The following is a 25875-nucleotide window of genomic DNA, read 5'->3' on the forward strand; positions in this document are numbered from 1 at the left end:
TATGAGCCTCAAATCTGGAATAGCCTGCCAATAGGAATTCACCAGGCTGATACAGTAGAGCACTTTAAAACACTGCTGAAAACACATTACTGTAACATGGCCTTCTCCTAACTTCACTTTAACTTAATCCTGATACTCTGTATGTTCAATTCATCAGAATAACTATTCATGGTGGCTCTAAAATCCGTACTCCGTAATCCGTAATCCTACGCCATCACCACCTAAGCAAAGCACCATGATGTTCCTACATTGATGGACTAAAAGCCAGAAGTCTACGTGACCATCATCGCAAGTCCTTCCGTGAGAACCCTAAATCCAAAGAGGACTGTTTCATTTATGGTAGGTGGAATGCCCAGAGGGGACTGGTCAGGTTGTCCCATGGTCTGGAATCCCCGCAGATTTTATTTTTTCTCCAGCCGTCTGGAGTTTTTTTTTGTTTTTTCTGTCCCCCCTGGCCATTGAACCTTACTATTATTCTATGTTAATTAATGTTGACTTATTTTATTTTCTTACTGTGTCTTTTATTTTTCTATTCTCATTATGTAAAGCACTTTGAGCTACTTTTTGTATGAAAATGTGCTATTGAAATAAATGTTGTTGTTGTTGTTAATTGGAGTCCACCTATGGTCAATTCAGTTGACTGGACATGATTTGGAAAGGCACACACCTGTCTATAGAAGGTCCCACAGTTGACAGTTCATGTCAGAGCACAAACCAAGCATGAAGTCAAAGGAATTGTCTGTAGACCTCCGAGAAAGGCCCAAACTTAAAAGATGGCCTAATCTTAAAAAGAAACTATGAAGGCTGCCTAAGCTTAATAAGACTTTAAGATGGATGCCTAATCTTAAAGTCATGCCTAAAAACTTTGCATTCGGAGGGGCATATGGCAGAAACTGCCTTTACTCTTTGCATTTTTGTAAGGGGTGTTAAGGTTTAAACCTTAAACTTTAAAAACCTAACCCGGCCAGGTCCTCCTGCGCCATTTCAGATAAATTTAAGAAGGGTTTAATAAGACCTATTACTAAGACTGGAAAACAGTTTTCTGTTGTTAGATATTTCTATTATCGGACTGGTGTAAATAGCTTCTTTTCTTTTCCTGACTTTTATACATAGATGCACCACTGAAGAAGGTTAACACCGAAACATCTGGTGCTAAAATTTATTTTATTTTGTTCTCTCTTTAAAGTTTTTCTATTCTTTGGAACTTTTCTTTACTCTTTTTTTTTTTTTTAGAAGCAGATTATTTGGCTGGTAATAGAGATGAAGACTATAAATATTAAACTAAAATATTTAACATAGAAAGATAAATAGCTCTGTGTCTTGTCTACGTATTTTAGTTTTTTAGACTGTTATTTGTTTTCCTAAAGAAAGCTTAAAGTGCAATTAAGTAATCACAAGTGGAGCCCTCTTTGACCATGAGATTTAAAAGCGTTTTAATCACTTTTTGTGGAGACTAGTTTGGTTTTCCTGAGCGCCACTAATGTTAACGGTTGCGAGCAATATGGGACGACTTCTGGTTTACTCACGGAATCAGTTACTCGCACTGAAGCCAGACGCAGAACAAAACAGTCTTTTTGGATTTACCTCCGGAGTTAAGGAGAAAGACGAAGAGGGGGTACCGTGGAGGAGCGAAACGTTGGGGGAAACAAGCAAGTCGGATTGTGCAACAGGCGGGTAAGAGCGAAACAAGAAGATGCAAGTCGTATCTCTACTCTGTGATCATGGGCAATGTTAGATCGCTTGATAATAAGATGGATGAGCTCATGGCATTGGTTAAGTACAACAGGGAATTTCATGAGTGCAGTTTAATGTTCTTTACTGAGATGTGACTGCAAGAGTTTACTCCTGACTCTGCTGGCTTCCAGTGTGTACGAGTGGATAGAACACGGGATGAAAGTGGAAAGCGCTGAGGTGGCAGGCTCACTGCATTTGTGAAACAACGATGGTGCCACCCAGGTCACATTGTGATTAAAGAACGTATCTGCAGCCCGGACATCAAGTTGTTAGTGTGGTAGGACTACGTCCATACTACATGCCCAGGGAGTTCTCACATGTGATCGTCATTGTATATTTGATTGTCTGCTTTTCTGAAACTCTTCTCACTGTCACTCTGCAAAATAAAGCTGCTTTATAACCACACCTGCTGTCTAGTCTGAAGTCTCATAACCTTCCCCCGAAATTCCTGTCTTCCTTCCCATACCTTTTCACTCAATTTAGAACTGCCAGTCTGCCTAACTTGCACATCTTTGGAGATGTGTTGTAAGTGGGTGTAGCCACAGAAATACCGACACTGGGAGAACATATAAAGTCCATGGGTTTATAGGGTCATCACTGTCATATGTGCAGAATAACATGAAACTCATACTTGCAATTACTGTTCAATATACAACATGTCACCATTCTCTGGTGTCATGGTTAAAGATTATAACTACCTTATCACAAAAATTCTGATTTCTTTAAGCTTCTCTTGCTCAATAGGTGTGAAATACCTTTATTATCTTCTTCTTTTTCATTTTTCCTTCACAAATTAACTTACATATGCCACATAGACCATGTCTTAAGAGTGGGAGTTAAACTTAGAATGCTAGGTCACTCTAACAGTTTATCATCAAGAATTAAAACTTGTTCAATTCCATTTTATTTTCTTTTTAAATAAATTAATAAGGCATGCAGACTCCAACAATTCTTTAAAGGCCTTGTTACTGTTGTGTAGAGTCTGCACATTCTCCTACAACCTGCATGGACTTTCCATGGTAACTCCAGTTTTTCTCCCGTGCCCCACAGTACATTCCTCCACTGCAATGAAATGGTTGAATCTTGCCTTGTGTTGATGTTCCAATATGGGCTTTGTCTTCCAGCATCCAAACATCCAGTTAAGTTAGTATAGTAAAATTAGTATAATTAAGAGTGAATGAATGCAACCTAGCAACAATACTTCTGCTACACTCCAACAACATCAAGAGAATGGACATTTGTTCCACTTATACATATACTTGACAGGTTGAAAAGTGATCTCAGATGAACATAGCACAAGAGGCTTAATGTCAGCGGTGGTCTCAGACTCTCCATTTTTCTTTTGTGTGAGCGTCTCTGCGTCCTGAACTTTAAACAGCAAACTGTCATGACTTTCGGTGCAGTTCTGTCACAATACAATACAATACAATACAATACAGTTTATTTTTGCATAGCCCAAAATCACACAGGAAGTGCCGCAATGGGCTTTAACAGGCCCTGCCTTTTGACAGCCCCCCAGCCTTGACTCTCTGAGAAGACAAGGAAAAACTCCCAATAAAAACCTTGTAGGGAAAATGGAAGAAACCTCGGGAAAGGCAGTTCAAAGAGAGACCCCTTTCCAGGTAGGTTGGGCGTGCAGTAGGTGTCAAAAGTAGGGGGTCAATACAATACAATATACACAACAGAACAATTCCTTAAGACAGCATAATAAAAATTTTAGAATTACGGTTTAACAGTAGATGATATGACATAATTAGGTTTGGATATTTTTAGAGTCCTGGAGACCTCATCCATCTAGCTGCCTCCCCATTTGGCCATGCCACGGCTGAAACATTGCTCCGATGAAACATTGCTCCCATGATTCCTGTGATCCTCCATCAGGGATGACTTTACCATAGGCAGGCAAACAACTTGGCAGGTGGGCCGTGGCACCAATGGCCACATTTGGGTACCGAGAAAAGAAACAGAATAGGTGAGGGTTAGTATTCAAATATAATTATCATGTTACTTATGTTATAGTGCTAATGACTAACAACAGAGATGCAGTCTGTACAGTTAATCAGCAGCTCTAGTCAGGATATGCTAAACTGAAGTAGTGAGTCTTCAGCCGGGATTTAAAGGCTGAGACCAAGGGGCATCTCTTATGGAAGCAGGAAGACCATTCCACAGTTTAGGGGCCCTGTAACTAAAAGCTCGACCTTCCACTGTTATTTTATTAATCCTTGGAATCCTAAGCAGACCGGCATCTTGAGATCTTAATGTGCGCTCAGGTTTGTAAGTCATGATAAGTTCAGACAAGTAAGCCGGACCTCCGCCATTTAATGCTTTATATGTTAAAAGGAGGATTTTGAAATCTGCCCTGAACTTAACTGGGAGCCAGTGTAAAGATTTAAGAACTGGGGTTATGTGTTCATATTTTCTTGTTCTTGTAATAATTCTTGCAGCCGCATTTTGGATTAACTGGAGGCTGTATAAAGAACAGTTTGAACAGCCAGTGAACACCGCATTGCAGTAGTCAATCCTACTAGAGATAAATGCATGAATTAATTTCTCAGAATCCTGTTTATTTAGAAAGCGCCTTAATTTCCTAACATTTTTAAGATGGAAAAACACGTTTTGGACGACTTTGTAATATGCGCTTTAAATGACATGCTAGAGTCAAAGATAACTCCTAGATTGCGGGCTGATTCAGTAAAATTAATTGGGATTCCAACTGAGTTAAATGACGACAAAATATTGCTGTGATCAGCGTCATTCCCTCCAACAATTAACATCTCTGTTTTATCTGTATTTAAAGACAAGTAGTTCTCATTCATCCATTCCTTTAATTCACTTACCTGGATTGGTAGGGGTGTAGCAAAAGCAAGAACCTCAAACATTTTTGATCATGCTGACCTCTCTTTAATATTGAGGTAAATTGACATAAATATGTTTTAACGTGTCTCTGATGTCATCTTTTCGAATGTTTTAGAATAAACATATCAAAACAATTTTGGTGGGGCATAGTTCAAACTCCAGATGATGCGTCAATATATTACATTGATATTCAAAGCGTCAAAACGTCAATGATGTGTATCTCAAAAACCTGATGTGCTAGCTTAATTCTGATTTCATATATGAAATCAGTGTAAAAAAACTGATCTGAAGTTTCCAGTAACAAACAAAAAATAGTTTCTTTGTAGACCAGTGTAATCTTTGTTAGCTGTGCCCCTATGACAGAATACTTTAGTGCTAAGTGGAGAAGTATGCTAAAAGAAAATCTGTGTGGAGAAATAAAATCAGATGGTCACTCTTGCTGGTATCACATTCTCTACTGACTATTAACATACAGCTGTTCTTGCCACCGTCACACCTTATAATTCTGACCAGAATAAATACAACGTATTAAAAATGAATGGATGGCCACAGACAGTCTGTGTATTACTTAAATATTACCTCTTGAAGGAAGACAAACGGCCTGGAAACACAAATAACACATGAAAACCATACTTGAACAGTGTGACACACATGCAAGTAGGAGGCAGCTAAAGGGCCTGAGTAATTGTAATACTCCCTCCATCCAGGGGGTGGCGGAGTGTGCTGTCTGTCTTTCTCAGTTACTTGACGACCGTTACCGGGAAATCCTGGGAGGTTCTGGCACTCTCGATGACATCACTTCCAGCCCCAGAGATGACGTCACTTCTAGTCCCAGCAACATCACTTCAGGTTCTGGCCCCAGAGATGATGTCACTTCTGGGCCTGACAACATCATTTCCGGTTCCCGGTCCTAAAGATGACATCACTTCCTGACTGGGCTTTTAAAGCCACCATCTTTTATTGCCTTTGATCAGTTCTGTTTTGGACTCAGTCTGGTAAACATCTCTGTTCAATCATTTCAATTTTAGCAGCCAGTAGTCAATATACGGGAGGCTGCTCTAAACCTTTATCATGTCTTTTGGCATTTATTGTCACAACAGTTATTAATAATATATAACAAATATGTTTGACTGTACATATAACAAACTAGAACAAACATGACTTTCAGTGGAATTTCTATTGTAGAAACTCTTGTGGGGTCATACCAGAACTTTCCTATATATGTGCACATTTCCTTAATATAAGCATGAACCTACCCAACTAATAATGTCTTACTCTCTTTTAATAATGATTAGTGAAACATGTGAGTTAAAAAAAACATCAGATTTCCAAAAAAAATCAGTCAAACAATGGAATGCTAGTGTATCCATCAGATCACTGTGATACCCACTGACAGCATCATCATCTGATAAAACACAACCTTACAAATTTAGACTAAGTAAAATGAGAGCCTCACAAATACCCACTGCTCAGGAAAATCTGTTTGTTACAAGTGGCCTTAACTGAAATAGCAACACCTCCATTTTAGGGTTTAGAATTGAATGGTTATTAGAAGAGAAAAGGCAAACTGCAATAACATGGAAAGAGTACGGAGACTGCACACACCTCGCAGACTCAATCTGCTCTCTTCACATTTGGCAGCAGAATCAACTGTGGTAATGTGTTTACTACTCAGAACAAGGTCATTAAACAATATAAAAAAAAAGATTTTTTACATATAGTACATGTTTTTTCTTTGTCTATGATGCTTCTGATTCAAACAAGTATAGAACCAGGAGCATCATGCCTTTGGCTTCCTTCCCTATGAAGTTGAAACAATACACACAGACTCCCCCGGTGGCATTTTCAAATTATTCTGATCCTCTTCAGCAATGGATGAAAATCAAGATGTGGCGTAATGTCTTGTGAACAATGAATTCCTGATATTGATCTTGTTTTTTTTTTTTTTATTATTTTGGCTACCTTTAAGGGTGCAAACAGCAGTGGACTTCTTTTACCTCTTCACTGGTAAGTTAACATGGCTTTGACTGGGTGAAGCTTAAACGAAGTGCAAACATGCAGTAGTTTGGGACACCCAACAGCAGGCAGTCCTCATTTTAAAAATGGGTAATGACCTTCCAGTTTGATTGCTAAACTGGAAAGTTTAGATTGCACATAAGCACAAGCACCCAATGGTACATAGAATATTACAGGGCCAACTGGTTTGGCCCCTCCACGGGAAACAGACATGCAGCACCCAGCAATAAGATGGTTCTTGTATTATGTGAAACTAACATTTCCCTAGATAAGTAATTACACTATGTATATGATAGAATATTAAGAAGATAATTGCTAAAGAAAACAAAAGCTGAGGGTTGTCACAAACATTTCACTAATAAGTTAAATTACTTAGTGAAACATATTACTTAATTTGCCCAGCAATTTGGTAGAACTGTGCCCATAAGACAGAAACGCCACGGAGGACTTCACCCTAGACAATGCAGTGCCGCAGGTTTTCACTGCTGCTCAATAAACCTAAAGCCACGCGGAGGTTGTATCTGTTAAACACACATAAAGTGGTACCCATAGGCACACAGGCTGACGTATACAGAAAACAGAGCCTACACATGCATTAAAAATAATGGTTAAGTGATATTTCAACATTGAATTTTACTCATTTTAAACTGAAAAAAGGGTTGCGGGGGTTTATTGATGCAGAGAACGGGACAAGGGGATGGATGGTAAAAATAAACTGCTCAAAAAAATTAAAGGAACACTTTGAAAACACATCAGATCTCATTGGGAAAAAAATCATGCTGGATATCTATACGGATATGGACTGGGTAATGTGTTAGGAACAAAAGGATGCCACATCATTTATGGAAATGAAAATTATCAACCTACAGAGGGCTGAATTCAAAAACACTCAGAAAATCAAAGTGAAAAAATGATGCGGCATGCTAGTCCATTTTGCCCAAATTTAATTACAGCAACTCCAAATCGTACTCAGTAGTTTGTATGGCCCCCACGTGCTTGTATGCATGCCTGACAACATTGGGGGGGGGGATGCTCCTTATGAGACAACGGATGGTGTCCTGGGGGATTTCCTCCCAGATCTGGACCAGGGCATCACGGAGCTCCTGGACAGCGCAACCTGGTGGCATTAGATGGACCGAAACATAATGTCCCAGAGATGTTCTATTGGATTTAGGTCAGGTGAGTGTGGGGGCCAGTCAATGGTATCAATTCCTTCATCCTCCAGGAACTGCCTGCATACTCTTGCCACATGAGGCAGGGCATTGCTGTGCACCAGGAGGAACCCAGGACCCACTGCACCAGCATAGGGTCTGACGATGGGTCCAAGGATTTCATCCTGATACCTAATGGCAGTCAAGGTGCCATTGTCTAGCCTGTAGTAGTCTGTGCTTCCTTCCATGGATGTGCCTCCCCAGACCATCACTGACCCACCACCAAAGCGGTCATGCTGAATGATGTTACAGGCAGCATAACGTTCTCCATGGCTTCTCCAGACTCTTTCACATTTGTCAAATGTGCTCAGGGTGAACCTGCTGTCATCTGTGAAAAGCACAGGGCGCCACTGGTGGACTTGCCAATTCTGGTATTCTATGGAAAATGCCAAGCGAGCTCCACAGTGCCAGGCAGTGAGCACAGGGCCCACTAGAGGACATCGGGCCCTCAGACCATCCGCATGAAGTCTTTTTCTGATTGCTTGGTCATAGGCATTCACATCAGTGGCCTGCTGGAGGTCATTCTGTACGGCTCTGGCAGTGCTCATCCTGCTCCTCCTTGCCCAAAGGAGTAGATACCAGTCCTACCGATGGGTTAAGGCCTGTCTCCTGGAATCTCCTCCATGTCCTTGAGACTGTGCTGGGAGATACAGCAAACCTTCTGGCAATGGGATGTATTGATGTGCCATCCTGGAGAAGTTGGACTACCTGTGCAACCTCGGTAGGGTCCAGGTATCGCCTCATGCTAGTAGCAGTAGTGACACTGACCCTAGTCAAATGCAAAACTAGTGAAAAAACAATCAGAAAATATGAGGAGGGAAAATGTTGGTGGCCTCCACCTGTTAAACCATTCCTATTTTGGGGGTCGTCTCATTGTTGCCCCTGTTGTTAATTCCATTAACACCAAAGCAGCTGAAACTGATTAAAAAACCCCTCTACTACTTAACTGACCAGACCGATAGCCTAGAAGTTTTCCTGACTTGATGCTATACTCTGACTAAAACATTTTCCTTTAATTTTTTTGAGCACTGTATATACATGTGTCCCATCATGTGAAACAAATACACCAAAACAGAAACACATGAAATTTCAAGGTAGAATAACAAATAATTTAGGACCACCTCAGACATACTGTGTTTGGTTAGGTGCATATTAAAAGTTTTTCACAGTTTACTACAGGGCCTTCTCTTTCAGGATGGAATACAAATTAGTCCTCATCCATTTTTCTAGCTTGCATATTCTAATACAGATTTTTAGGGGTCAAGGCCTGTTTAAGGAATCCAATGCAGGCTATGCTGTATGAGACTGAAGTTTTTGTCCTTTTATTGTAAGTTAGGCAGAGGCCAATCCAAGGTTGGGCACAATTCTGGTGCAAAGCAAATTCACCCAACATTCTCATCATACATGTGATAGCAAGACTTTCCACAGGCCAGCAACCAGACCAGGCACTGAACCTTTAATTATATGGCTGCTACAAGTAAGTGCTAAACCACTGGGCTAACACACCAGTACTGCTGTAATAAGAGGCAGGATTAAGAGAATGGACAGCATATGCAGATTTAACCTGCACTCACAATATTATCAAACACCGAGAATGGTATATTGAAACCTATGAGTTTGTGGGTAATTTTTTGTTTAAAGGGTTTGCCTATTTCTTTGCTTCTGTCTTTATACATTTCTCGCGTTTACTTGGTTTTATTGTTAGTCCATTTTACAAAATCTTCTTTAGATAAGTACTCTCCAGTGCATATACTATTCTAGTGCAAAAAAAGAAAGTGATTCATCTTAATCAACCTTTCTCACAGCTCATGTTTTTATACACACCACTTCTTGATGTTCAACACATTGGTGAAATGCACTGCGAGTCGTGGTATCCCATTCATCCCATCCAATCTCTTTAATGTTCACATTTGCTTTAGAAAAGCATGCTACACTGCAGGAAGGATCTATACAAACAATGACAACAAAAGCAATGGTATAAATGAAACAGAAAGTCTATCTCACTTCTTCCCTCTGATCCATTATAGCTTTTTGGATGTTCCTTCTACTGGAAGCACAGAGAACAAGTTCAAGCTGGAAATAAAAAGTCATCCATTTGATCACTTATGCCTTAAAATTTAGAAGATCTGTTTTTAATTAATTTTATTTATTTAATTTTATTTACAGTAAAGACAAAAAGTATGAAGACAGACGACATTGATTGTACAAGTATACCATTTGATCCAGTGATATTAAACAATTTAATTTTTATTTACCCATGATACCTAAAATCCACATAGCTACAGCCGTTGCATGAAGAAAATGATGAATGATAACTGAAACTATTCATTAAATACTACAATATGAAATAATGGATGATCTGGGAAAAAGCTATATTTAAAACAAAGTGCCATGAAAATACAAGGAAAAGAATCATTCAATAAATGTTCTTGTATTTATTACATTGGCTCAAAAGAAATACAAAAATAAGACTGAAAAAAACTATTTGAAAAAAAAAAAGACAAAAGAATCAGTCCCATAAATATGGCTGATTTATTATTCATAAATTGCAAATAAAGGACCTTGCCCTACAAGGGATGCTCTGGGATGTGTAGTACTTGGTGAGCCACTGAAGACATCATCATCAACCTAGCCTGCAATACAAAGGCAATATAAAATATTGTTAGAAAAATAAAAAAAACACCCACCTATCCCTTATTAAACCATTCTCAATCCAAGTCAGAGACAGCAGTGTAATCCAATATACATTTAAAAATGTATATTGATGTTTGGCAGTTATAGGATGTAGTGCAAGCATTAATTTATTTGCTAAACCCATCACTGAGCACAACTATACTTAAAATCGCTTTAAACAAATTAACTGTAAACATGCAGATTAAAAGCAATACTGTTTCAAATCGTTTAAAGCAAGTTGTGGTTAATGCCAGATTTGTCCAAATTAGACTGAGTTAAGCAGGTGATGACTGTAAACATTCTCAAGCTCTTAAGGTTGTATGAGCTGAAACCTATCTTTGCAGCACAGGGAGCAAGGCAAGAACTGGCCCTGGACACAGATTGTGGGTCCTTAACAGAGCCCATCATATTTATGTGGATGGGGAAGGAAAACCAGAGAAGCCAGTGAAAATCCCACAAAGACAATAACTGCCCAAAACACAAAGACCAGGCACAGGATTCAAATCCAGAACACTGTATGCAAGAAGAAGCAGGGCTAAGGTGTATATTTGTAATTTGTTTTTGTTGTATTGAGAGGTCCTCATTGTAAATGGAAAATGGTTGCCTTAACTGATGGAATATATCTTAAATAAAAACATGAGGTTAAACGTGAGCCACACCATTAAGCATTTAGCCAGAACTCCCCAAAACTTCCAGTGAAAGTTACTTGAATGACTAGCAACAGACAAAGCATTAGTTAAACTAAAGATCCAATAAAACATATTTTGCACAAAACACAATGTAAAAAACTTGAGTTGCAGTTTATAAACTTTGATCTTTTGTCTAGTTGGTTAATTAAGTCACCGGACTAAAAAATACATTTTGGAATGTGCAGTGATTCTGAGATACTTCTTAAATACTATATATAAAATACATACATATAATAAAAAATGAGCATTAATACCATTTATTGGCAATAGTTAAATATTAGCAGAATTTCATCTTTTTTGAATGTGAAGCTTGGTAACAATTTGCACAAACTGTATATTCTACAAAAACTGTGTCAATGCTGTTCTCTTTTCTTAGTCTTAAAGAAATGTGTGCAGAACAATTCATTCCTAAATGTTCCAGCAGTTATTTGCTCAACCTGCTGGAGGGAATTTGCTTTTGGAAGATCATGTTTAGTCTTTAGAAAGCACACCACAGAGAAGGACTGTGAATTTACCAGAATGGTAATTTCGTTAACTTTTTTGATTCTTTTTATAGAGTAGCTTCAGTTGCTGGCTCCCCTTCTCTTTCTCTTTTTTCTTTTGATTTGTTAAAGTTTGACTTGACTGTATGGATGCCGTTTCTAATTAAATCAACAAAAATATAAACTTTTTGAACTCTAATAATATTTAGTTCCCTCTGCTGATTTATTATACTCACTTCATCAAAATTTAGAGGTGCAGGAAGGAGACTACTCTTAATTTTGGGTGTCCCTCACCCACCCATAATTTTTCATCTATCCATCCTTTTTAAAAACTGCTTACATTCAATTTAGGAAGGCTTGTAGCCAGTGTCTGTCCTAGCAGCACTGGACACAAATCAAGGAGCAGCTCTGGATGGGACACCACTTAATCACAGGTTCACTCTGACCAAGCTACTTTACAGAACTTTCAGGCTGCAATACTAACTACTGTTCTGTTATGCCATGAAAATACTAATCTGAACATTAAAAAAGAAAAAAAAAGACTCTCAAAAGAACATTATTTAATAATAATGCATAAACCCATATTATCTCATGCCAAGCCAATGTACAGCCATCATTTAATCTAACAGATACATTTTGGGGATGTGGGAGTAAAACTGGAGTAGGTGGAAACTGACCAGACTGAGATTCAAATGCTCATCCCAGAATTTGCCAAGAAGCAGAGCTAGCTAATAAAACAAAAATGTTAAACATACCCTGAAACAAATCACTAAAGAAAACAGCAGTAGTGTGATTTGTACTGTACCTGTGGACAGGGAGCTCATTCTGCAATCAGAAACACTAGTTCGCTTTATGTAGGGTTCACTAATTTTCTCCAGGAACATTTTTACTTTGTTCTTCTTTTCTTCAATGGAGGAAAATAGATTCAAAACTTTCCCTTTTACTGGGACTTTTTTGCTACTGAATCCCAACATGTAGAAAAGGTCAAAGAAGGCATCTGCTTTGAATCTGAAGCTAAAACTCAGACCTTTAACATTGGTGTCATAACCAGTCATTGCGAAAAACTCTTTGATTGTTTCTGCAAAGTCAAACTGAAAAGAGAAAATACTGAATGTGAATATAAGAGCAAAGAAATCACTTTGATAGCTGAGAATTAAAAAGAAAAAAAAAATGATATATATATATTATATATATACAGTATATATATATATATATATATATATATATATATATATATATATATATATATATATATATATATATAAATCATTAATCAATGTTAAACTTGTGCAGTTATCTTCATGCTGTGTAAGTTATTATGCTTATCAACATGGATATTTATCTCTATTATAAATTTTGCTTTATTGCCTTTCTAATCTTTCTACCACAAAGCGCTAATGAGGAAACTTGCTGAAACTGGCACCCATCTGCACATGAACTCAGGCTCCACCAATTCACTCCATCAAACCCTGAGGGCTACTCATCTGCACAACCACTTGCATCTACACCTGCTCAGAGTCCTACACACTGCCATGGACTCCTAAATGCTATCATCACAGACTTTTGTTTCACATTAATTTTTTATCGGTATACTTACTAAGCTCATTCTTGCCTATTGTTTGTTATGGAGCCCTTCAGGAGGAATTGTCAAACACACATTTATCTTATTTCATGGTCTCAAGGATATGTTGGTTCAAAACAAGACACTGTATTGAGACAGTATTACTGTAAACATCTGATAAGAAATAATTAATCAATTCCCTAATTAACAAAATTTTTTTTTGTGAAGCTTAATCATATGCTTCCTGTTTTTTGTTCATTGTTTTTACAGAGCTAACTAGCCATAAAATCATGCATGACGTAAGGGAGAATGAAAATTTTAAATATGATAACTAACAGCACAGAGGTTGTTCAGATCTGATCTTCGATATGAGTTGCATCATTCAATAATTTGTAATAAAGATCCTCCTATTTAATAATTAATGTGGCTTATTTTTCTTATATATTGCCTACAATATGCCTAAATCATTATTAACCACTATGCACTACAGATATTGTTTATTAAATTCTGTTTTTAAAAAAACACAGAGTGGCCACTATTCACCTATTTTTTCCACAAGATTGACTGTTTTGTGCGAGGCATCACCATTTGTGCAGAAAATTTAATCTAAAATAGGTACTAAAGGATCATGTGTGCACATAATCCAGTGAAAGAATGGGCAAGGCTAAAGGCTTAATTAGCTTTGAATGCAGTACAGTAGTGGGCACCAGGCATGTAAGCAAATGTATATAAGATTAAGAAACCATAAGTAAAATCTGAGGCAAACACGACTTGGCTATAGTTTGTAATCTAAACAGTTCAGGACAACAGTGGTGCTGAATCAGGAATACTAAAATGCTTATTTCTCAAAGGAATATTCCACTCAATAATTATATATATTTTTATGTGTGACTTACCCTGTGTAGCTTGTAGTGATGGACAAGAAAAAATATTTACTCTTTCTGTATATGCAGAACAGAGATAAAGTCTCCGATAGAATAGAATTCTATGGTGACAACCATCAGACAACAGCAAATAATATTAAATCATCTATGAAAAAAATCTCAGATCACTTGCTTCATATAACCGTCACATCCAAGTCATATGCTTACAACAGGAAAAAAGGAAAGCATTTTACTAAAATATTATGAATATAAGTCACTTCCAGAAAGAGCTCTTGCTAATTAAAATGGAATGTGTTGAAACACACTCACTCATGCCAAATGAATTCCAGCCTTCTTTCATTGGTCATGAGTCCACCCTAAGGACAGCTTAATCACTGGCTAACACATCATTTCGTTTAACATCAACAGTGCAAATTTCACAGAGAGTAGTGTACAACTAAAAGTGAAACAAAAAGAAAGTGAAAATGTCTTGTTTGTGTGCATATCGTATATGCTTCACCAAGCAAAGGGTCAGTTCACCCATGATGTGTTATAGCCTGCTGCTAAAAAATGCCAAAGGTGCTTCAGTTGCACATACGATAAATGTAATGACAGGAGAAAGATCTACAACTGAAATGCTTAAGCATATAAAAGCGTGCTTCACTTTCGTTCACAGGAGTATTTTCTGGAAGTGCTTTATTTAAGCAAGCTTGTTGACTTTTTTTGCCATCACTTACCTACTACAAGCTTAAGTAGTAGGGCTGGGTATCGATTTAATTCTGATTCATAATGCTGCAATTCGATTCGATATCAATTTTACCTTGACTGAATTAGCGTGCACTGATATATTTGAAGTGGTGGCTTTTATTAAAAATTATTTAACCATGCATGGAGAACATTATTATAATGTGAAACATTTCATTAATACTTTATTTGAACGATGTCTACATAGTGACTTTGCAACATAATGATATTTAAGTAGAAATACTTGATTAGTAATGAACAGTTAACGTCAGTATTTAGAAGATGTATAACAAAATATCATTGCTGTTTGTAAAAAAAACTTTTTCAAAGGACTGCACTCATTCGAAAGATATATGGCCACATCAGACTTAACACATATTATGGGGCAGCTCCTTGTTTTAATATAATGCAGTGGCATCTGCTTTATAAAACATCTATATCATCTTGTGAAGAATATTATAATCAAATATCTCTCTTTAAATATTAAATAATATTCAGTAACCTGTTTGTGTGTTAAAGAATCTCCATGCAGACACACTTCAACTAGACTGTTAGCCAAATGTATTCCCCTCTTGGACATTTAAAATAATCTTGAATTAGTTGCAATTAAACATATAGAGGGAAGATTCGCGTCTTTCTATAATTCTTCAGTTGCTCTGACTCGTAGCAGTCACATTAATTAGTCTCAAAAATGTGTCCTCACAGTTTTCAAACAAAAAGAAACCATTTTAAAATGAGGATCTAGAGCTGATGCTTGTTGACAGTGGCATTGAATGAATGGAACATAAAAGAAAAGGAACTGGCTATTGTGACTGATAATGCCACTAGAATGGAGCCAATTCAAGTTGGCTGCTTTGAGCACAAGCACACTTTTGTATCACATGCTGTTCTGAAAATTTCAACAGTTGTCCTCTTGCTTTGCTGGGTGAGGTACGTTATAATTTTTTCCACCGTAGCAGTACATTTAGGTAGCCACATGTCTAAAGACTGGCAATGTAAATTGGATTTACCAAAACACAAACTTGTAATTAAAGCAGACACACAATGGAATAGCGCATTGGAAATGCTAGAAAGGTTTTTGGAACAACAGCGAGTCGTTTCAGCAGCTCTGCATATAAGTAGTGAGGTTGCTCCCGGTGTGTCTGGCATGCAGAACACTTGTCTGAAACACATCTGCCACAGGTACCTAGTCTTTTTTAAAGTGTGATTGTCATGTAGGAATCTACTGCCCTGGATTTTCAGCTGTCCACACATCTGATTTAAATGTCAATGATGCCGATTTCAGTTAAAGAGAACACACCATATTAGGCAAAATAGTAAATTGCTTTTCTGCAGTAATCCTTAACAGGAGCATTGGCGCCATTTACTGGATCAGAAAGCAAAAACAAAGATGAGCAAAAATATACATTTAACAATTGAGCAAGATAGAGATTCATGAGACTGATCTTGAGACTTTAGGAATCAATATTGAATCGTTTAAACGAAAAATAACGATATTTTTACCAAGGCCTACTAAGTTATATTTTGTTTAGGATTCTTGGACAAAGTATTCGTTTAGGAAGGATGGAGTATGGCTGGTGATGACACTAATAAAATTCTCTCTGTCTAAAAAAGGATTGGCTACGAAGGCCTAAGGATAAGGGACATCAGTAAAACAGAAAGGCATTGCCTAGTTTGATGAAGTTAAAGTTAAGTTAAAAGCCTTCCTAAATAGATGGGTTTAAAGTTGTTTTTAGAAAGAATGAATGGAGTCAGCTGATCTAATTAATTTCGGGATGTCATTCCAAAGTCTGGGTGCTATGGAGCTGAAGGCCCTGTCACCTATAGAGTGCAGGTTAGTGTGAGGCACAACACGATTACCAGAATCAGAGGACCTTAGCAGGCGAACAGGAGCAGAGTGATGGAGAAGGTCACTGATGTAGTCCAGTGCAAGGTCATTTAAAGCTTTGTAGGTTATTAATAGAATTTTATATTCACTCCTGTAAGAGCCAGTAAAAGCGAAGCAGGATGTGTGTAATGTGCTCATTGTTGCTAGTTTGAGTAAGGACTCTTGCAGCAGAGTTTTGAATCAACTGGAGCCGTGATATAAGATTAGAAGGGGCACCTGCCAGCAACAAGTTACAGTAATCGTTGCGGGATGTGATAAAAGCATGGACAAGTTTCTCAGCATTAGAAAAGGAGAGGAATGAGCGAACACAAGACACTGTATGTTACAGAGGTGAAAGTAAGAAAGTTTCTTAATGTGATTTATGTGGGCGGAGTAAGAAAGGGAGGAATTAAAAATTACATCAAGATTCCTTGCATCAGAAGAAGGTCTGATGAGATCACCGTCAAGAGTGACTGAAAAGGAGCTCATTTTCTTAAGTAACGCTTTAGTGCCAATTTGCAGGAGTTCAGTTTTGTTGTAATTTAATTTTAAAGAGTTCTGCACCATCCAGGTTTTAATTTCACTGAAGCAAGTTGTGAGCTGAGAAAACTCAATCTGCATAAAAATGATAACCCAGTCCATAGATATGAATAATAAGGCCAAGGGGAAGCATATAAATACAGAAGAGAAGAATTGATAGTTTAGTTTAGAATAGTTTACACGGCTTCTCAGGGGGAACAATGCAGGCTGGTATTCAAGTAGTAATGGCAGGGATGTATTTTTGTAACATACTTTGGGTCCCTTGATATGAACAGAGAAACATTTAAATGCCACAGAATATATTAACATTGTTGCCAGCCAGGCATATTACATTATGGTAGTAGTGTTCACATTTTCCTTCACAAGACTAATGATTTACTTATATCAATTTAACAAGGATAGAAAAGAACAGAAATAGTTTCATGAGAGTTTTAAGAGTACTTAACTGTTACGTAACCCTGACAGATCTGTAGTACAAGTATGTGCAGAAGAACAGAAGCCATACCTGAAGTTCATAACTCTCTCCCCAGACTGACGATATGATATTATTCAATCCATTTTCAATCGCATAATGTATAACAGGATGCCTTGTATTTACGATTACAGCAAACGTTTTTCCTTAAAAAAAAAAGAAAAAAAGTCACTCATCTGAACAGATTCTCCAAAAACTTTCCAAGACTTTCCCAAAATAATACAATAATTTAGTTTAGTGCAAGAAATTAAGACATCTTTTAAAACAGTTCACATTTGAATTACATAGCATGTTCTTTCTTATGTATCCCTGTAAGATATAATACCACTCAGCTGGGAACTGGAAGTTAACACTATACAGTAAGTAAAAGTCACCTTTCCTATATACTTTAAGAATGACAGAATGAACAAAACATTTTGAACTGCCAATAAATTAGTTTTTTTTCCAGATCTGAAGCTAAGAAAAAAATGTTTTCATTAAAAAAAATTAAACAGTTATAATAAGTGAAACTAGCCACTGCTATTCCGACAGTTTCTGAAGTCGTGTTCAATCTTTCAGTGTTCAGATTGTATTTCATAGTCACACTCTCTCTGTGATCCTCCTTTATCTTCTGTGAGGTTCTGTTTATCCGGCCTGTAAAGTGTAATGTGAATGTTTCAGGGATTCATGGAATGCAATCACCCATCCAACCCTCCTATTTTCGCGGTACTATACTGGCTACTTCGGTATTATTCTTGATGTTGTTGTGAAGTGGTAACAATTACAAGCAGCTCAGTGAAATATCCTGCCTTATTATGTTTTACATATAGTTTTTTACTTCTTCTCCTCCACCTAATACTTTAAATATTATTGTTACTACTATAATAATAATTCTTTACATTTATATAGAGCTTCTGTCACTACTCAAAGCACTTTGTAAACTACACGCAGAGAGAACTCAGGATGCAAACCCACATTCATCTTACTGCAAGGCAACAGCACTTTCACTGTGCCGTTAATAATAACAGCTCTGTTGTGAAGTCTTAGTGTTAGTATCACAAAACATCATGATTTCGAAAGGAAATTACAAAATGCCTTCATGAGTGCCATTTAGTGGCTCAAGATACCATAAAATCATGATCTCATTTATTCTCAAATGTGAACTCCTACTCTTTGTTGGAGTGAGTGTAGAACTCTTTGTGACTACTTCTTATATCCTACTCTAGGGAATGATAAATTAGTATCCTATTCAGACCTTTACACCTAAATACTAAGACAGATCAGTAAATCTTAACTATTTTTCACACTAATGTTTTATTTATTTCCCCATCTTCTATTTATCCTTTTTCAAACCTACTTAACCCAGTTCATTATGTCAGATGCATCAGTCTATTAAATGACACACTAAAAGAAACCAAGACAATGTAGAATCACCAACTTAAAACAAATCATATGGCCTTAGGGTGTGGGAGGAAAACTGGAGCATCCAAAACAAAAAAACTCAAGCACAGATAGGGCAACATACAAACTCTACACAGTAACCTGGTATGGACTCAAACCCAGCTTCCTGGTGCAGCGTCTTGGTTGAGGCTGTGAGGCATCAGTACTAAGACCTACTCCACTATGCTGATTTGATATTATATTTAATTAGATTATGGAAAGTCTATGCAAACTTAAAATAAAATTTCCAATATATATATATAAAGTACTATGATATTTTTTTTTCAAGGCAGAAGAAGTACACATGTAACGTAAACTTATAAAATATACAACTACTTCAGACGCAGCCTTTTTGGAAACAAAAGCACAGATACAGCCTTTGACAATTTGTTGCATCAATGTATTTTTACCCTAAACGCTTACTATCTCAGTATGGAGGAATATTTCGGACAAAATGAAATAAATAAATAAATGCGTAAATAAATAAAAGTACTGTGAAATGTGAGCATAAATAAATAAATGTGTCATGAAATGAGAGCCTTAATAAATAAATATGTCATGAAATGAGAGCATAAATAAATAAATGTGTCACGAAATATGTTTTCGTTGCTTATTTATTTATTTCATTTTGTCCGTAACGTTCCTGCAAACCGTCATGAAATACGGCTTGAAATAAAACTGTCACTTTCACTCGTCAAAGTTGAGAGGGTGGGTTCTAACACGCCCTCTAGTTACTGATTGGTGAATCGATAGCACAAGAATTAATTAGAAAAATGCTTACTACTGCCGATGAAATGGATTCTGCCGAAGATATTACGTATTTCAGAGAGAGAGTTGAAGATTTATCGGAAGAAATTACAATGTTGGCGGCCCTTTTAGACTCCGATATAGATGAAACTGTTTTTGAAATTATCGAAGAACTGGTGGACCAGACTCTACTACACTCCAGTTCAGGTGACGCAGTTCCCTGCTCTGGACGTCCATCCTTTGACATTCCAGCTGAGTCAATAGAACACCTTCTGTTATGCGGTTTAAAAGTACAACAGATTGCAGATTGTAATTTCTTCCGATAAATCTTCAATTCTCTCTGAAATACGTAATATCTTCGGCAGAATCCATTTCATCGGCAGTAGTAAGCATTTTCTAATTCATTCTTGTGCTATCGATTCACCAATCAGTAACTAGAAGGGCGTGTTAGAGCCCACCCTCTCAACTTTGACGAGTGAAAGTGACAGTTTTATTTCAAGCCGTATTTCATGACAGTCTGCAGGAATATTACGGACAAAATGAAATAAATAAATAAGCAACGAAAAACATATTTCGTGACACATTTATTTATTTATGCTCTCATTTCATGACATATTTATTTATTAAGGCTCTCATTTCATGACACATTTATTTATTTATGCTCACATTTCACAGTATTTATTTACGCATTTATTTATTTATTTCATTTTGTCCGAAATATTCCTCCATATCTCAGTACTTCAAGCTATTCAATGTATCCCAGCCCATCTTCATTCATCACCTTATGTTGACTCAATTCTCATTTCTTTTTAAGTGGGTTAAACAATTCTCATAAGATAGATACAATCTTGCACTAGAAAATTCCGAACAATAGATTTATTTTTTTTTTTAATTGTATACATATAAAATGGCCTACCATTGTTTTCACAGTTAAGCAACACTTTCTTCATCCTCCAGGCTTTTGTAAAGAGAATAAGAGGTTTTGCTAGGAGATATTCCCTGAAGTTCCTGTAATCCTTATGACTTTCGAGGACAATAAACCTGATTTAAGAACACAAATAAAATGTTTATTATAGATGTGGCATTTGTCCTAATTAAAAATAAAAACAATTTAAACACAATAACAAAATTTAACAATGAATAAATACACAAATGTTAAGGGGTATTCAGATATACTGGGATCTAGTTCTGTCCATTTTTTAGTGAAATGCAGTAGCTCTAATCTTATTATGGAACACATTTTCAAATAATAAATTGTTATCCACCATAGTTAATTTCCATGATAATTTTAATCACTTTGACCATGCCACCTCATAATTATTCACCTCCTCATAGTGTCATATCACAGTTCTGTAGTCATGGTTTTACCTGTTCCCTATCCATGTTCCCTACTTTTTGGCCTTTTCTGGCTTTTCCTACATCCACATGCAAGTTCATCTCTGCATGATCTCTACCCAGAACCACTGTGTTCTTGCCTAGCCCATTAAGCAATGTAAGCCTGTCTGTAACAGCTGATGTTTATGCTGCATTCACATGCTAATGAAACACAGGAAATACATGTTTCTCATTTAGTGAACAATAGTGTGTTTGTCTTTCACTGTGTGAACATGAACAAGTTAAGTCACCTGACTGAGCTCCAACTGGGGAAAAAAAGAAATGTAATCAATTGTATCTCATGTTATAGATCATCTTGGATAAAGGTATCAAACAAATAATTAAATGTCTTGTTTATGTTTGTGCCATTTTCTTTTTAAAATAATTTTGAAAACTGCAGCTGAATATTTCATGTACTATTGAGCTCAAAGCCTAGTGTTTGCAAATTCTCCTCATGTCTGTAAGGTATGTCACCATTTATTTTGCGTACCTCCCACATCCCCAAAGATACAATAAAATTAAGTTTGCAATGGAGCCTGTTTCAAGAGAAGTTTGTACTTTCCTGGAATAAGCAAAGGCCCCTGTCTCCTGTAGAGGAGTTTGTGAGGAAGACCAGAAAGGATTGAACTACAATAAGCAATACAAGATATAACTGGGGCATTTACAAGAAGGGCAGATGTCTGATATTACGTAGATGAAAATATGCAGACCGAGTGATATCATTAATATGTGCTCCAATTCTAAGGTACTATCAAGAATGACACCTAAACTCTGAACCTGAGAGGAAGAAGAGATTTATCAATAGTCAGAAAATACTGTCACATTTGGCCAAAACAGTTTCAGTTCCAACCAGAAGAACATCTGTTCTATCACTGTTTAGTTTGAAAAAGATAGCAGACAACCATGATTTAACTTCCTGCAAGCAGTCAGAGAGGGAAGAAGGTGGAAGGGTGGAATCAGGCTTAACAGACAGATAAACCTGGGGGGTCATCAACATAACAATGGAAATATATATCATATTTCCTAAAAATACGATGAAGAGGCAGGAGGTAAATAATAAACTGAAGGGGGATTAAGGTGGAGACCTGAGGTACACCATTAACAACTGGGCAAACTTGTGATCTGAATTTTTTTCACTATACAAACTGAGTACGATCCAAGAGCTGAGATTTAAACCAGACATGTTGAATGCCAATGATACCAATTGATTTTAATCTCTCTAGGAGACTATCGTGAGAGATTGTGTTAAAGGCAGAGCTCAGATCAAGAAGTACAAGTATAGTTAATAGCCCAGAGTCAGCTGCCATTAACAGATCATTTGTGCTTTTGACTGGGGCTGTCTGAATACTGTGAAACAGACAAAAACCAGACTGAAATTGTTCTAACAAAAGGTTGTAAGTAAGGTAAGAGAGAACCTGCATGGCAAGTTTTTTCAAGTGTTTTTGAAAGGGGTGGTAAATTTTAAAACGGATGATAATTATTTAGAATGTATTGGATCGAACTTGAGTTATCACGGCCATTTTAAAAGGTAAAAGAAGAAGAACTGATATAAGGTAAGAAGGTATGATGTCAGTTATTAAAGAATAAAGAGAAGGCAAACAAGATTTAACCACGTGAGTAGGAAGTGGATCCAACTAACAGGTGGAAAGGTTTAGATTTTCAAATAATACCAAATATTTCCTTCACATTTAGGAATTTAAAATTAGAAGGAAAAGAAGATGAGGGAATCATAAAATGTTCCATGTGCAGTGTTTCCTAAAGAGGTCAGCTGCTGGTGGATATTGCCAACCTTTGTATTTAAAAGTCACAAAAGAGTTACATTGATCAGTGTTGAGATGGAAGATTGTCAGGTGGCCGTAGAATGCAGTTTACAGTAGAAAGTAAAGTCCGACTATTCCCTTCTCCAGACCTAATTACTGCTGCATAATATTCATTTTTGCTGCAGACAGAGCATCCTTATAAATAGCATGTGTTCATCATGCATATTCTTATTGACTATAAGGCCCATCTCTGTATAAAGGCGTTGCAAGAGTTGACCCTTAGCTTTAAGTTGGTGTAGTTCCAGGGTAAACCAGGGGGCAGAATGGGTGAAAGAGACAGTCCAGATTTTCAAATGAGCAACGTTATCTAAAAGACTGTGTAATTCATCATTGTAGTGGGAAACCTGCTTATCTGGGGTAAACAAATTGTTGCTGCTGGACAGACTGTCAACTTCATTGGAGAAGACGGTTAAATCAATATTCTTAATACTGCGAAATAAGATAGAATGAAGTGGGTTTAATTTAGATATTATTAACCTGACATTAAAAGACACTAGTTTGTAGTCAAATATGGACAGGTCAGATGCTGTACAATTATAGCTAGTAACACTGGAGCCACAGATAAAATCAAGAATATGGCCTTTGAAATGAGTAGGAAAATCTATAAATTGCTGCCAACTAATACTTTCGAGAGATGATAAAAAACCCTCATAAAAGTGTTAGTGACAGTGTCCATATGTAAATTAAAATCACCCAGTAAAATAACATTAGAGGACATAGAACAAAAGGAATTTGCAAACTCAAACAATTCATTTAAAAAACCCTTATTCATCTGGTACAGTGGCAAACATACTGGGTGTAAGTCAATTGATCTGTAAGACAATTAAATAAAATGAAGCATTGTAAGACACAGTTTTCATGGATACTCTCCACTTCTCAATGTATAGTATCACAAGACCGCCACCCCAACCAGAGGCACGGGGTTGGCAGATGTAAACAACCCCTGAAGGAACAGCTTGACTTAGCTGTGAAAAATCATTGGGTTGTTGACGGGTCTCAGTCAAACAAAGAAAACCAAATTTTCAGTCAGTTAGCAGATCATCAAGGACAGTGGCATAACTGGTGAGTGAACGGATCTTAAATAGCCCTGTGGCTATTTGTGTTTTTCACAAGTGCTGCAGTAGCTGATCTAGCCAGGTTTGCTAGCACACTATGGTCAACAGTACGTCTAAATCTGCATAAAGGCAGAGGAAAAGCAGACCAAAAAGACTAAATTCCATTGAGACTCGCAGTAAATGTATTTCTAATGAGAATGACAAAGAATATCCTGGTGCCAGTACAGAGTCAGTTGTGGCTGAGAGGGGTGAAACCAACATGTGTGTAACTACTTCCAAGGACTATTTAATTTGACATTCCTTTTACTAGAAAAACATTTCCAAGCAACTAGTTGTAATCAAGGAAGTTGATCTATAACTGCATTACAGGTAGTGATCAAATTCAGAAAAAATTCAAGCACAACTTCAAAAATCTACTGTAGGAGGATAAGAATTATGATACATTGTTAAAACTCTCCTATTTGATCATCAGAAATGGATGCTCTTTTATGCAGGTTTTACATCTGAAGCTCACTAAAAAAGCTTTAACAGTGCTTACATTAATCAGTCAAGTTGCACTTTACATACCAATTAACAGAGTTTAAAATTTCTCATCATATGTATCCCTCCAATCATTATAACAATGAACATGCAACACGGAACCAACATCCCTTGCCCGTATTTTTTGGCATCAAGTCTGATTTGGTCTCAAGTTACTGTCTTTTTCTGAAAGTTGAAACAGGTCAAGCCAAGTAAACGTGATGAGGTAAAATGATTCACTAATTGTGAAACTGGATGTAACAAAGATTTGCCCCAGGACAGAACCCGAGGACCACTTTTTTAACACTGTTCTGCCAAAAAGACTATAAAACACATCGCACGCAGTCCGTCTTAAACCTACCGGTATGCTGTAGTAAGCCCGCACGACAAAATTCACATTAAACTCGTCAGGTTTGAACTCTTCACTATCAACCAACTTTAATCGCGGCCAAGCGACTTTCCTTACCTCTCCATGAAGTTTTCCACCTCGTACAGTTTTCCGTCTAGCACCACGTTTTTGTCGCAAAAAACATTGTATCCTCCAAAATTGTTTTGGATTTTAAGCTCATTTTCCGTTTTCTCGAAGTAGTTCCCCTGTAGCTGAATTAGCAGCTCCAGTGGCAACACGGCAATTTCACAGTTGCAGGTGGTCAAAGAACTAAGTTCTCCAGAGGAAATCGAAGTAAACCCCACCGAAAAACCGCGACTCGTGCTAACCCTGGAAACACGCCGCTTCTCCCCTTGAGACATGTCGAGCTGTGTGGTAGGAGCAGATCGTCGCGTTTCTCCGCACCTGCTGGTGTAAGCAGCACGACACTGAGTACGCGCGTCTTCTGCGGTCTTATGTCACTCGCCAGGGCGTTCTGACCGGTTCGACCCGGAGTGACTCAACCTGAAATCGGAGTCGGGAGGCGCGGGCTGACGTAAAACTTGCCTGAATTTCTTCAACAAAGGTAAAAAACGAAATGTGGCAAAGTTGACGACAGATGTACTTTCATTTACTATTTTATCGTATTTAATTATAACTTTGCTAAACGTATTTGACAGTTCTCATCTGTTTTGTATGTTCCAAAGAGCAAACCGCTTTGAGTTTCAGATCGCCGTATGCTGAGGCTGTCACACTTTCATAAATCCTTTAAAGTTTTAAATTTCCTGTGACGACAATGTTCACGGACCATTGGTGGGCAATGGTTCGAACGCAAAGAAGCGTCACTATACGGAACATGCTCCATT

At 37.3% G+C, this 25875-nt stretch overlaps 1 protein-coding gene across 1 annotated transcript; it reads right to left on the reverse strand.

Moving 5' to 3' along the window:
• Positions 1–9953: 9953 nt before the first annotated feature.
• LOC120516811 (mesenteric estrogen-dependent adipogenesis protein-like) lies at positions 9954–25430 on the reverse strand. Its single transcript, XM_039738760.1, has 5 exons — positions 25109–25430; positions 20791–20915; positions 17742–17854; positions 12467–12752; positions 9954–10450 (listed from the first exon to the last, which is right to left on the reverse strand). Exons 1-5 carry the CDS (start codon positions 25390–25392, stop codon positions 10446–10448), a joined length of 813 nt encoding a protein of 270 aa, XP_039594694.1. The 5' UTR covers positions 25393–25430; the 3' UTR covers positions 9954–10445.
• Between the last annotated feature and the right edge of the window lie 445 nt (positions 25431–25875).

The sequence above is a fragment of the Polypterus senegalus genome, chromosome 16, assembly GCF_016835505.1.
Source record: "Polypterus senegalus isolate Bchr_013 chromosome 16, ASM1683550v1, whole genome shotgun sequence".
NCBI classification, from domain to species: domain Eukaryota; kingdom Metazoa; phylum Chordata; class Cladistia; order Polypteriformes; family Polypteridae; genus Polypterus; species Polypterus senegalus.